The sequence below is a fragment of the Dermacentor variabilis genome, chromosome 4 (assembly GCF_050947875.1).
Source record: "Dermacentor variabilis isolate Ectoservices chromosome 4, ASM5094787v1, whole genome shotgun sequence".
NCBI classification, from domain to species: domain Eukaryota; kingdom Metazoa; phylum Arthropoda; class Arachnida; order Ixodida; family Ixodidae; genus Dermacentor; species Dermacentor variabilis.
Window position 1 is genome coordinate 24,525,117 of NC_134571.1, and position 14,232 is coordinate 24,539,348.

General features: G+C 49.5%; 2 protein-coding genes across 2 annotated transcripts in view; one reads left to right on the forward strand and one right to left on the reverse strand.

Moving 5' to 3' along the window:
• Nucleotides 1-14,232, reverse strand: part of LOC142578823 (uncharacterized) — a 524,047-nt gene that overhangs the window by 208,172 nt on the left and 301,643 nt on the right. The gene's annotated exons all lie outside the window — the stretch shown is intronic.
• Nucleotides 1,102-10,063, forward strand: LOC142577927 (uncharacterized). Its single transcript, XM_075687364.1, has 4 exons — nucleotides 1,102-1,175; nucleotides 6,743-7,013; nucleotides 7,983-8,394; nucleotides 9,813-10,063. Exons 1-4 carry the CDS (start codon nucleotides 1,102-1,104, stop codon nucleotides 10,061-10,063), a joined length of 1,008 nt encoding a protein of 335 aa, XP_075543479.1.

Consider the following 14,232-nt stretch of genomic DNA (forward strand, 5'->3'; position numbering starts at 1 on the left):
ATACAGCTGGGATAGCTCGACAGCTTCGCCAGACCTCTTGATAAGTTCGAACGTAGAACATAGCTTTGGCCAAAAAATGATGCCCTCGTGGTCCGAAAACAAAGTGTGCGAGAAATAAATAAAACTTATTGTCATAGTAAAAGAGAGACGTGAGGAGAACAGGACGAAAACAAAACGGAGAATCGCGTCTTCAAGAGCGGTGACTTTCAAGCAGTTACGAACGAATATCTCCAGCCTGCGGCACTAGCAGAGAGATTCCCGGCACGAGCAATGGCCGGAACATTGGCGCACCGTGCGGACGCTGTAACGCAGGAGGGACCGAGAGCGGTGTCTGACCCGAATTTTTATTCGGAGCCCACAAGGAGCCCACGTCGTCCCCGCCTCGCACGCCCAAGGCGACGACGTGTCTCCGCAGCTCACATCGACGGCGACGGCAGGGCTTGGAACTGACTGGCTATAGCGGTTTGCTGCGGCCCGCAAAAAAAAGGCACCCTTTCGTGGGGAGCTGGAGATATTTCCCTTTTTTCCTTGGCCCGGCCACACAGTGGATGCTGGAAGAGAGAGAAGAGACACCGACACAAGTTTCTTCGCAAATCCCTTTCACTTTTTACTGTTTCTTTCTTTTTTTCTTCTTTACACGAGCGCCACCTTCTTGCGAAGATCGCGTGCCCGGCGTACCGAACAAGTAGGACCATTGATCTCCCGGCACCGTAGGGGTCCGTCTCTTTCTGTGCTTCCCAATTGATCGTTGAGCCGTAGCGTGCTCGGCACGTGTCTATAGACCATGTCGCGCTGCGTGTACAGGTACGTACACGTTTGTGTAGCGCGGTTGCCGAATCCTTAGGTCAAGCTTCAATCTCGACGCATGCAACTCGCTTCACCGTTAAGAGTCTCCGTAATATCGTAAGCGCCCTCCGGCTACCAAACAAACCGTCTGCACGCAAGCGCGAACCATGGGGCCAATCGCGCGAGCATCGCCTCGGTCGAATGGCCCTGAGAACTTGCCACGCAGTTTCGCGAAGTTGCGACTATGCTGCGAGCATTTTATTTCATTCAGTTCTAGAAGTGGTGCCGGGCACACGAAAGAAAGAAGCTCGCGAGATGGACTCCGCAGGCATCGCCGAGAAGCAGACGTCGCAGGGAAAACTGAGAAAGGAGACGGGCGAGGACGATGCGTGAGCTCGGAGATGTCGAGGAAGTTGTGGGAGAGAGTAGGCAGGGGGAGAAAACGCTCATTACGGTACAAAGTCCTCAGGGCGATAGAGAGAGCCCAACCTCGAGCCTTGGAAGGGGGAAGAGAGGGGGGCGCCGAACGACGCCACCGCTGGGGTGCGGTATATATCTGCCAGCGATGCAAATAAGCTCACGGCAAATAGCTCGGCAAACCGCTTTTCCCGGGGCCGACCGTCGCGGCAGAGCGCGCGCCTAGAACGAGATTATGCTAACGAGGTTGTGCAGCGACGCCTTGCGGCGTCTTCGAGGAATACGTATGTGCACGAGCGAGCATGTACGTGTAGTATACCGCTCGGTCGCGAGGGTTCCCTATCTCCTCGCCAACTCTTGTTGAAGAAAAGTTGAGGATGGTTGGGCCAGCGTGGAGGGACCGCACGAATGGATGGATCCGTCCGCGAAGGTTGTGAAAAGAGATTGCGCACGAAGCACTTGCAAATTGACTACCTTTCCCCTCCCTCAAAATATCAGGCGCCTGACTAATGACGATGGAAAGGCGCACGATAGGAAACGAAACCCTGCAACTATAGGAAGGCGTTTCGTGCTAAATGTAGGCGCCCTTATTCATTCTGCCACGGATGCTGCTAGAGTTACAAAAGAAGAAGTATTTTAATGATTGGAAAATGTAGAGAGGTCGGCCGGATAATGGAGCATCTGGCCTGCTACTCTACGTAAGAGAAGGGGAAGAGGGGAAGAAAAAGGGTCACAATGGGGGATGATAATGGGAGGAACGAGGTGAATGACACATTACACAATTGGTATCACAGGCGTGAGTCCAGGCCCGTGTCACCTAGGAAACGTGAAAGTGCACGCGTTGTCTCTGTCGTCTGCCAACTCTGTGGCCACGCGCCTAGCAAGAGGTCCTCCGACAGTGGTCCATTGTGTAAATGTCTCAAAGTATCTGCCAATGTCAGAAATAGATCAAAAAACCACTTCAACCGAATATTCGATGTGACCACAGAACCGGTGCAAGACATGGCATTCCGGTGGGTTTCCCTTTAAAGCGAGAGAGACTGTGTATGATACTCTGATGACACCTCAAAAGGCTATCCTAGCGTAGAGCTTGAAACGAATTTTAGAGGAAGCTAATTCGAGCGAAATATGAATAAGCTAAGGCTACAGGAATTGGTGACGGCCTGCGTCAAAAGAAAGTAACAGTATCTATACCGCGCGCTGTAGAAACGTGTGCCTTAGTTTACTTTGAGTAGCACTCCAACAACCATGGAAGCCTATCCCCAGATGCTGCATTGAGTCTGGCGACTTCGCCCTTTATTATTGCGCACGTGCAATCGGAAAAGTAATTTCTTCTGGCATCAAGGTTACTAGCTTCAATATTGCCTTCGTATTTCACGAGCGTTTCCCACTATAGTTCTCATACACCACCAAGCGGTTGGGTTGAGGTCTTTTGCCACTTGTTACCCTTACAGAAAGACCCAATTCAGTCGCTGACTTCTGGTCCTTGCTCTCTATATTCCGTCCTGATTCTTATTCTGGAAATTTGATTCTGCTCTCGCGGCACAAACGGTGACTAGTACACATTTCGACGAATTGAACATTTGCGCCAACACTCAGTTGCCAGTTTAACTTCCTTTTCCTTTCGCTGGGACGAATTTCGACGGTAGAAACGTTTTCACCTTTTCCAGCAATTCTGAGCTTCCGAATGAAATGCCGGAGGGCTTCCAGCTTGCCAGCTTACAAGCAACTAAAAGCCCGAGGAGACAGCCTACGTACTGCAGCGCTGCAATCTCGCCGAATGCGCCGAGGATTTATCGGTCGTTCGCTTTCACCGACGCGTGCGGCCATTTCAACACGGAAGCGTGAGCGAAATTCAGGTAGCGAGAAGGGCCGACAACGCAATTCCCAATTCGCGCGTTGCCTGTCACAAAGGCCGTGACAAACAAGCGAGCAAGCTGACCGCGTCAGCAAGTCGACAACGCGCCTTGCGTAAACGGCGTGCGCTCCATCGAATCGCTTGCAGTACTCGCTCCGCTTGCAAGCTTTCTCACTGCGGGAGAAGATTAAAAAGAACCGAGACGCTCGATTTTTTCATTCATTCATTCATTCATTTATTCATTTGGTTTAGCGTTCCAAAGCAACGCTGGGGCTATCAGAGACGCACTAGTGGCGAGCTCCGGATTAATTTTTACCACCTTGGATTCTGTACCATGCCCCTAAATCTAAGTGCACGAACGCTTTTCATTTGGCTCCAGTCGAATTGCGGCCGCCGCGGGCGGGAATGGAACCAGCGACTTGGTGCTCAGCAGAGCGCCGTGGCCACTGATCCACCATAGCGGGTGGGCTCGATTTTCCGTTAGTTAAAACCGCAGAAAGCAAGCAAACTATGAAGTCAGTGAAAGTACAGAGGAAATCAACTGTTGTTGCTCAATCAAAAAGTAGTAACCAAGAGCGCCGCATGCATAATGTGGGAGATGCGCACGGGTTCGGCACCCACCTGCGACAAATTGCCTTTTCGTCAACTTTTCTTTCTTTCTTTATTTGTTTCCATTGCTAAAATACAATGGCGGGAGCTAAGATAGAAGCTGCAATGAGGCAGCTTAAGGTGCCCTTAGCCCCCGTGTTACATGGTGGCAGTGAGTGGCATGGTGGCACTTTTCATTTTCCTCGTTATTCCTACATTACCATTAAACAACAGTGTTAATTTCTCCAACGTTTCTTCCGGCTTCGCTGTATATTTGCTTCATATGGCTGTAACTCTTTCACCGAGTGCGTCGGCCGATACAAAAGCTCGCAAGCTTCCGCTACAGTGTCTCGTGCATCTTCTCTCATTCCTTTGCCCTTCCACTTGCCCTGCTTGGCGTGACGAAGGTCTAGTTGGGAGATACCCAAGCAGCCCGAGGTAAAAGGATCCGCGCTAGGGGTTCTGGGGCGAAGGGGGACTCCTGCTCGGGTAGGGGAGTGGCACAGGCTCCCGTGGAAAAAAATGAGAAAGGAGGGCAGAAGAGGAGGAACGGGGCAACATACTTCTCTAGAAGAACAAAAATGAAAAGAACGTAAACCGAGGGGTGCGAGAGGTAGATTAGGGAAAGAAAGCCTTTTCCCTTTCTCTGTTTCGCAGATTACGGGAAACGGGCTCTCGGTTCTTCAGCGTGCCACTCATGCCTCGCTGAAGGCGCGCGCTGCATAGCGGTGCAACTCCCCCAACTTCTCCCCCTCCCTTGCTTTCGTCTTTCCGCCAGTCTTTCGTTCTTTATCGAAAGCTCTTACTTTCCATCTCGCTCTCTATCTCCCTGCGTGCACATTCCTGCCGCGGGCGAAGAACTTAAGCGATAAAGTATAGAGGCGCGCCGTTCTCGATCTCGACGCAGAGGTGACGTGGTAGGTGGGCTGCCATCTCTCGCTTTTCCTGTCGTTCCGTTCCATTCTGTTCTTGTTTTTTTTTTTTTCTTTTAATTTTCCTACACTCTAAGGAGGATTCGGTTGGTGCCGCAACAAGAACGAAAAGAAAATGAAAGAAAAGAATAGCGGCACTGAGACAAGCAAAATGAACAACTAGGGTGACGCGAACGTTTAACGTCCAACCGTGCGTTTGCCTAATGGAAAGGAAACCGGGGGTACAAGCACACAAATCGGGCAAGGAGTGCGAGCGGAAGGGAGGTTAGGCGCGGGGCGTCCCCGAACTCGGAAGATTATTCGCACTTTGTGGGCACCGGAGGCCATTCTGCCCGCATTGCCGAGCAGCATAGCCTTAACGGTTCAACAGATTGGGCCAGACGTTAAAGCGTTGCTTTCATATCGCCTTTCGGCTACCTGCTTTGCATTTGTTTAGTTTTTCTTCTTTTTCACGAGTTCAATTGGTGCAAAGGGCGGCCGTTTTGTCAATAATAGACGTTCTTTGGAAACCTCTCAGCTTTTTCGTTATTCCCTTTCCAGCTTGAGCTGCATTTCTTTTGGATGCACGTACGCAGGTGTCCTCGAGATTTCAGCTGAATAGAATTCGAATCAATTGCATGGAGAAAACAAGCGCGAAGCGTCCCCTTCTGTGCAGTAAAGCATGGAAAGAAAGATCACGTGCATTATTTCCAGAGAGACTTGCTGATGCGAAGAAAAAAAGCTCGACACAGGGCATCGCCTGTCGCAGCACGATGTCGTACTGCGTCGTGTTGCTGTTTTGAACGACGTATTTTGCTGCGATGCCTCGTCGCTGCCTTAGATCGACTACTTTAAAAACACCGCATATGTATTGAACGACAGGCTTTAAAAGCTCTCATGCTGCGAACATGGAATCAACATTTCTTATGATAGTACTATCTTCAGGAAGTGGTGCGTACGGAAGAGCTACTTCTCGGTATCCCGTCACTCCGTTCTTCTCCCCCTAGAAGAGAAATAAATATGTGCAAAAAAAAGTGCACGGCATGCAACAACAATTCTCTACTCTCGTTGGAAGACCTCATAAGGGTGAGAAGGTTCCCTGACGAATGTGGTAAGAAGGCGCCTCACCGCCGCGACGGTTCAAAACACTTAGTAGATAATAGTTATCGCATTATCTGCATGAAGTAAATTCGTGAAATGCTCGTGAGGTAAAAGTAACCTCAAGGTGAGGAACCGGTCGCAGTCCGGGAAAAGGGAAAACAAAAGAGGATCGTCTTCTTGCAAATAAGGCCTGTCTCCTCCTCGCCGCCGCGTGACAGAAATGGTATATAAGGTGAAGAAAGAGCGTGAAACCAAATTTTATGCCTCACTGTCGTTCTCCAAAGTTTTCAGGTGAGTCACTAGTTGCTATTCGAACAAAAACAACTGGTTTGCCCGGTCACATTGGATGCTTGTTATGACTAGTGGAGAGCTGTGTGTTTGTCGCTGAACAACTAGGTAGGATGAACCGAGCTTAACCGTAGATAGTGCAAAATAGTTGGAACTAGATCACTTCGTTTGAGAATTGTCTCCCACTAGTAAGTAACAGGACAATAACATCAGAACTGCAAGGGTCACCTGGCCATCAACAGAGCTGCAAAGCGTCATGGCTTATACCACAACGGTTTGATGGTAAATGTGCGACCGTTTCGGATGCGTTATGAGCCTCACACGCTGTCCTCTCGCGTATTCCGCACTTGTAAGCGTACTTTGTCCAGATGTCGGCACCCTCATCGGACACCTGCTTATCTTCCCGGAATAAATCTTCTGTAAAGTGAAACTGTGGAAACTTCTACAAGAAAAAAACGAACTAAAAGAAAAAAAGAACAAATGCAATCATGCGTGGCCCTCAGAATGGACTGTCTTGTGGAAGTTAGCGGAACAGGCGTTATTTTGATCCAGGTATTCGAATCCGTATATTTAGCCAGTGACGTGGAGTATATGGGGTTATCGTGCGCGAAACGTTGTTGCAGGCGCTCAGCGACAAGACTACCCCCAACCGGAGTTACCTCCAGTATATATCCGCCTTCGGCTGTTACTCCGAAACGAGCTGACACACGGAGAAATGACGTCACTATTTATTCGTATGCTGGACTTATAATCACGCTGAATTTTTTTTTCATTGTCCTTCCTATTCCACAAGAATGGGCCCACAAGCCCTCGTCCTCGTACTGCTTGTTGGCTTTTGCGGCCGAGAGATGGCAACAGCCACGCCTGTCTACGTCGACCAGCACGACGCGGCGCCCTCGAGCCATCCTGATCCCCAGCCGCCTGCTGGTGATCATCAGAACACGAATTCTGTTGGAGCGGTCTCACAAGAAAGCACACCCGGACCTCACGTTTCTACACAAACGGCGAGACCTTCGACTGCGCTCCACGTCCAGTCGCACGCGGTGAACGGAGCTCACCACCATGTAAGCTAGTATTAGTTTTTTTTTTTTTTGCAAGGCTAGAGATTTTCTTGTAGCTCCGCTTCATCTTGTGTCAAACAACTTGAATGTGTCGTGCGCAACCACGTCGCAATGCTCACGTGTTTACAGTCTTAAGGTGCCGCGCACAGCTGTTGTCGTTGTGGGGAAACCTGACTATGTCCTCATACTTTTGCCTTGACGAACAAGAACTTTCTTTTTGGTTCTCTCAGCTTGTAAGACTACAGAAAGAGGAGAACCCGAAAGATCCGTAGATCTACCGACATCTACCTTAAATACCACAAATACCAAATGAGCTCTCATCACTCCTTGGAGACGACGAGCAACATTCACGCGTCAGTGCTTGCGTGCCTGAGCCTTCCCTGCCTCTCTCGATCTCTTTCCTCATTCTTTTTGTTCCTTCTCCCTCTTCCTCCATATTAGGGTAGCCAGATAAGGCGCACTCCTAGCTGAATGCTGAATGACGCCATTACAACCAACGCTCTACCATGGCTGAATACTCCGACCGTCTGTGTCAAACACGGCTGGCTGTACAGAAAAATCAAAGAAAGAAAGGAAGAAAGAAAGAAAGAAAAAAAACACCCACCCACTAAGGCAATTTTTAAAAACAAGTGGTTACATTCATGGAGCATGAACCAGGGCTACTGATCCACCCATCCACCTCTTTTACAGAGCATAGCGGTTAGTGTTGTGTCATTTCCTTATTTTCTCCACCGACAGCCTGTTTAAATTTGTAAGTGTATTTGCCTCATTGCTGGTATACATTTGAATCCTTCCGCTTGTGCGATTAGCTCGAGGTGTAGCGTAAGAGCTTAGCAAGTGCATTTTTGTGTTCATTAAAATCAATTTCTCCCGCATTTTGTTTTTCTTCATTAAATTTTGCTCACACTTCCGTCATAGATTTGCCGCCTTCTTAACCTGACCTTACGTGTCTTTTTCTACCGCCACCATCAGGCTTCGGTGACGACAGCCAGCCCCCAGACGCCAGCGACGTCGACTGCCGGCGTTCCTCAAGCCGCCCAGGCACAGGCCTCGCCCAAATCCCAATCAGAAGGCGAGAGTGCGGCGCCCGAGGAACGCAGGCGCCGCCCAGGCTACAACAGGCCCTACTATCCCCAGCGGCCGCAACGGCCGTACAGACCGTACCGGCCGTACAACAGGCCTGGCTACCAGAGACCTGGCGGCTATCCCTCTCGCTATCCGTACCGGCCGTACCTTCGCGAGCAATTTGTCGACCCGGAGTTCGAGCCGTACGACGACCCCGCCTACCGGAAATCCTCGAGCCTGGGCTACGTGCTGGATGCGTTCGTGCGCGTTCTCACCCGCATAGTCAGCGTAGGCAAGCCGGCCAAGCACTCGAAGAAAGGTCCACTGCTTAGTAACAAAGTTTGGTTTCACTGTGTTTCGTTAGTTGAAGGCTAAAAGAGTTTTGCTATTGGCCTGTTATTGCTGTACTCAGTTAAGCAGCGCCCTTAATATACAGCACATCAATAGTATTGTATCTACACCCTTTCTCTGAGCACGGCGCGGTAACTCGTGTGTAGCTGATTGTGTAGCCGTGAACTTGCGTCAATACGCGACTTGGAATCGGATCCTCGTCCTTCTTCAGAGGGAATACGCCGCAGCTCCTAATTGATTGCGCTGAGTGCGCGTGCATCATCACACGTGGTACAACGAGTAGCGCTCACTTCTTCCAAGTTCGTGTACACCGAACTAGAGTATTCTGTAAGCACCGGGAACGTATTCTCTTGTTCTGTTTTCTGATGTCTGCTGTCGCTCAGCGCAAAGTCGTACGTCAGAGATTTGCTCATGCGGCAGACCTACCTTTCCTCCTTTTATTTATTTATTTATTTATTTATTTATTTATTTATTTATTTATTTATTTATGACAACCTCAAGGCCCGAAGCCGACATTACAGAGGGCAATGGTACAGACATAATTACTAGTAGAAAATTAACATATTAACAGCAGATGATAATACTTTTATGAACATGTCAGTTTCCTTCTTTTTTTTTTTACATCGTGCAAAGAGAAGAAAAGAAACAAAACGAAACAACGCTGATGGTACAGAAGCAGAGGTTTCACGCACGACTTTGTTAAACCGGTAAAATGACCCTTTAGGCTTGATCTAAACAGGTAACCAGCCACCCTGGAAGCTCGTTCCACTCGTTAATTGATCGTGGCAGAAAATAGTGATAACATGTACTTGTGGTGCAAAAATTCGACTTGATCTTGCGACAATGGTCTATGCGCCTTGATGTCTATGACGGGCTAAACATAAACAACGGGATTTTTTACAGCGAAGCTGTGAAGGACTATATTTTCCCGACTATCGTGTCCGCGTGTAGAAAAAAAATCCCGAAGATGGTGCAATGGAGGGCCGACCCGCGGAGTAAATGAAGCAGGCCTGAAACACTCCCCAAACGCGGGCCGATCCCGAAGATAGTACAATACCGGGCCAACCCGCGGCGTAAGTGAAGCAGGCTTTAAACACTCTAATACCTGAGCCGATCCCAAAGATAGTGCAATGCCGGGCCGACTCGCGGCGGAGGAGCAGTTCGTCATTAAGGGGCCCACATACACAGCTTCGCTGGTCATCCTTCTTCACATGGTGGAAGGGCACTGAATTTTTTTTTCTCTATGGTATATTGCACCATGTTTCTCAACAAGAACCCATTTGTAAGAGAAGGGACTTCCGCCTAGCGATCGACACGCCAGATAGCACTCGAAATGTTCTGCCGATTTCCGACGGTTCACAGTTCTTGTGAACATTCTTCGCTCAGGTAGCCCGACGACCAATGGCACCACAAGCACGGGTCCCGGCACCGACGTCACTTCTACCGGACCTCCGCCAGTTGACAATGGCGATGACAGCAGCCTGACCGCGACGCCCCCGCAGTCGCCGCCAGGTGAGAGCTTCTTCTACAGTGTCGGAGACGTGACCGGACCATTCAAGTTCATGGTAGCTCTCGCCGAGGTGCCCTCCGGAATGCACGCGCCGGTCGACCCACACGTCAACAAACGGCCGTGGTGAGTCCAAACGTGCCACTTGAGAATTTGCTTGAGAGGCAGCTTTAGCTCGATCCCAACTCCGACGCCACCTATTCAAACACGTGTAAAACGCATAAATGCATTTCTGAGATAACGTTTGGCCCGATTTTAATGAAATATGCGGCATTTGAGAGAGAAAGTTAAATTATAGTGGCTGTTTCATGTGAAATCTTGATTTAAGGCCTGAACTTATTAAAGGGGGTTTTCAAAAATTAGTAAGTTCGAAAGATATAGAAGCGCGAGGTTTACAATTTCGTAGCTCTGCCCCAGATTACACAGTTATGTAAACTGCACCCTTAGAGCTTCCAAAGCAGAAAAAATTTGACTTATATCGATTTATATCTTACGTGAGCATGTCACATCGTTTGCAAGGCTTTTGAAAAAGTCCTACTCTCATATTAGTGGTCTATTGGAGAGCCATGTATAATACATCTAGTTTGACTGCTTTAGATGCAATATTAGATGTGATTTACAGAATTGCGATATAGTTTTTGTTGCTGAGTTGACACAGTTGTAAACTTGATAGTTTCGTTTTCTGAAAAGTTATTATTTTCAGCATTTTTTTTCAAGAAGGATTGACGACCTAAATAACAAGTTCGCTACCAACAGTCACTATATTTCAACTTATTCTTTTAAATGCAGGAAACCTAATCAAACTTCATGCAATGCTTGTCGAGAAAACTATTTTTCCTTTCCCACGTGCTTAGGTACGAGTCCCCGAGCTAAAGCTTCCTCTTAACACACTCCGCTTAGCCTGATTCCCTACGCTTCTTTTGATCCCTTGTGTAGTTTACGCATGCACGTAAACAATGCCACGTAAACAAGGGCACGTAAACAACGTGCCTTGTTTCGGGCTATAATGACCACAAGAAACGCTTCACGAGCGGCGCTCGAGCGGCGTAGGCAACACCAGTCCTGCTATCTGCACTATGCTTCAAGGTCACGTGGCACGTTGGCTGGTTTCTGCAGGCGCGCTCTAGTACATGAAGCTACGCTTGAGGGTGAGCAGTCAACGCTGTGATTTGGAAAGGCATGTTGCTCCGAAACACGTACAATCCCACAATTATGCTCCTCGTTAGCTGATGCCAGCTTAAGTTCGACGTTACGTTGGGAAAAAGCCTACACGTGGTTGAAGCCCGGCCTACGGACCGTTCTAATTATTTAGAGATCCGCAGCGATACAGTTTTCGTTGCCGATATACATTCGCTTTCTCAACAACATTTGTAGACTTAAACACTACAAAAGCTCTGGCAACAATAATTTCGGCTATCCGCGAACACTGCATGTGCGGGACGCCACCGCGCTTCACACGAGACTGAATCAAGAGACACCGAAAGCACATTCGCTGAACGTAGCGTGCGCCACGGAGGCCAAAATAATTTTTCAGTTAGCGACTTGGGTCGTTCATTACCGTTTCCAGAGAACAAAGAAAGAAAGGTCGGAAGGATATCTTTTCCTCTTCTTTGTTTCTTACTCCGAGCACAGACATTGCGTGACCCAAGGTCGCGCTACTTCGACGTTTCTCGCATACTGTTCAGAATTTGGAAACAAGATGGATCAACGCTTAGCGAAAAAAAAAATAAGAAAAATTACGCGAGGACGGCGTTATACGCGAAAAGCTGCTCGGCAGTGTCGTTACCAGGTTACATCGGGGGTCAGAATAGACACGCGTACTCGAGGTCGCCGCGTGTAATCCTGTCTGTGTTTGCTTGGCGTGTCGTCGTCGTAGACAAGAGAGCCCCAGATGGTCGTTGTCCCGCAAACGTTGGAGGCGCAAACGACGGGAACAAAGAGCACGGAAATTGTGGCGGACAGAGGACGAACGCGAACGGGGCGGCCGAGGTGGGGGGAGGGGGACTGCGGAAATGAATCCACTCACGCGACCGGAATGGGCGACGTGTAACAGCGCCGAGACACGCGCTCGCCGCCGATCATCCGCCTCGCTAAAACCGTGCAATGCTGCACAAGCTGCAGTTGTCATCGCCCAATCGTGACCCAAATCATCAAAGGCAATCGCTCGTCTTAGCGGCTCCTGATATGATTATTTGCTGCCTACTCGCCGGTCAATCACGACCGCTATAGCGACGCGAACGAAACGGCGACCGCCAGTCGCGAAACGCTCTCTCGAGCTAATCGCGTCGCGTAAACGAGGGCCTTTGATTGGTCGACACCAGCGTCAGCTTGCACAGCGCCGCACGGTTTTGTTCGTGCTGAGTTAAAGAAAAAGAGAGAGAGAGAGAGAGGACAGTCGCTCGAATCCGGGCGCGCTGCTCCCGGACTCGCAGGGACAGCGGCATTAATTCCTCTCAAGTGGATGGCACGCCCAATTGAATGTGGCGCGGTGGGCTGGGTCGGCGGAAGGGGAAGGCAGTGCTGAATGTTATAGCAAGAAAAAGACGTACGCCCCTCTTGACATGGTGCAGGAAGGAGGCACAGCAACCAAGGATTGCTGCTTGGAGGCTTGGTCGGGAAAGGCACAAAAAATAACAATAATAAGATAACCTAGGAAAACCGATAAGGGGGCGACCCTTCAGAGTCACCGAAGAATACAACTTACATAAAAGAAACATTTTACTAGCGATTCACGAAGCTTCTCCGGTTATTTTTTAGCCATTCCTTCACCCTGTTTCGAAAGCGAAGCGGCGAACCCCCCAAAAAGAAAGAAAACCTATCGGAGAGGGCGGAAAGGTGGAAGGGAGAGAGGCTCTTGTACTGCGTGTTTGCTTAGCCGAAAGATATATATCTGCCGCGCGCCTGTCTCTGCCGCCGTGCCAGATAGATCCTGGGGATATTAGATTTTGCGTCTTCGACGGTGGCGCGACGTGGAGCGGCCGAGGAGCCACGGCGGAAAGCCTCGAGACGACGCAATCAAACTCACGACGCGCGCGGCCCGTCCGTCCGGACGCCTCCGCCGCTGCTTCCGAAACGCGGAGCGATGCGCGCGCGAGCGCCTCCAGAGGAGGAGGAGGTGGAGCTGGCCGGCAGCGCTAGTTGCGTGCAGTTCGGGACAATTAGTGTGCTCTTTTCTGTTGGCTTGCCCCCTGCTTTGTTAATTAATATGCTCGGCATCAGGATTGGCTCAAATTTGCTCTTACGAACAATTCTAGTGTAAGAATTCTTTCGTGTGCGAATCCGGGGCCCAGCTGTGTATGAACGCATGCCGGCAACCTCCATTGCGATTCTGCGCGTCTTCTCGGATTCTGGAAAACAGACTGAAGCCATTGCTGTGCCATTTCTGGTTACATTTATTTACCTATCTATGAGAATTCAAGAAACTATAGAGTGTTGTACGTGTGGTCGAATGTGCTCACTTAGCGAATATACATATAGGGGCAGGGATGCGGCCACAATTCAAGGATGCGTGTTGGGACGCGTTAATTTCGCAGTCGTGGTCAGTAGTGCAACACGCGATCCACACGCGAGAAGCTGAAAGAGCAAAAATGGGAAATGATTCGCCTCCGTGTGCCCACCCCGCATTTCTTATAGGCTAAAATTCCATGTTCTGGCTCTTGTGCCCGGCCATGCTCAGTGAGTAAACGGAAACATTTATTTTGGTATTAAGCCGCTGCCGGAGTTATCTTTTAGCACGTTCTTGACAGTTTCGGGACACAGGCTAGCATGAGCTCTACTGTGTACTTGCTCATTTCCAAATTTGATTAAATCCATCACTCACGGTACATGTTCATTGTTATTTCACTGTTAAAGGGGAGGGGACATTTCGCTGTAGGCTTTAAGAAAGAACGTACGACGTAGTCGGCACATTCGAGCGAACACGTCTGGAACACTTACCACACAGAAATTCGCTGAATTCATTTTGTGCACGGGAGCGCAGTGCTGCACAGAAGTAGCGCCCTACAGTGCTCGCCACCGAACCGACCGAAGTGGGCGCAGCATAGAACTTAAACTCGACTTTGGGGACGAAATTACGCCCCGACGTGGATGCAAGGGCCCGTACGTATAGCACGCGGGGTGCTACGCTCGGCGTTTCGCTACCGAATCGGAAGAGCAACAAGACAGGCCTGTTGGCCGCGCAAGCGATCAATTTGGTGCCAGTTCGAAACACGGTTGCCTGCTGCATTTCTCTTCTTTTCCTCTCTTTATTTATTTTCGTTTTAATTGCGCTAGATGCTGCGACGTTTGAGACGGATTACA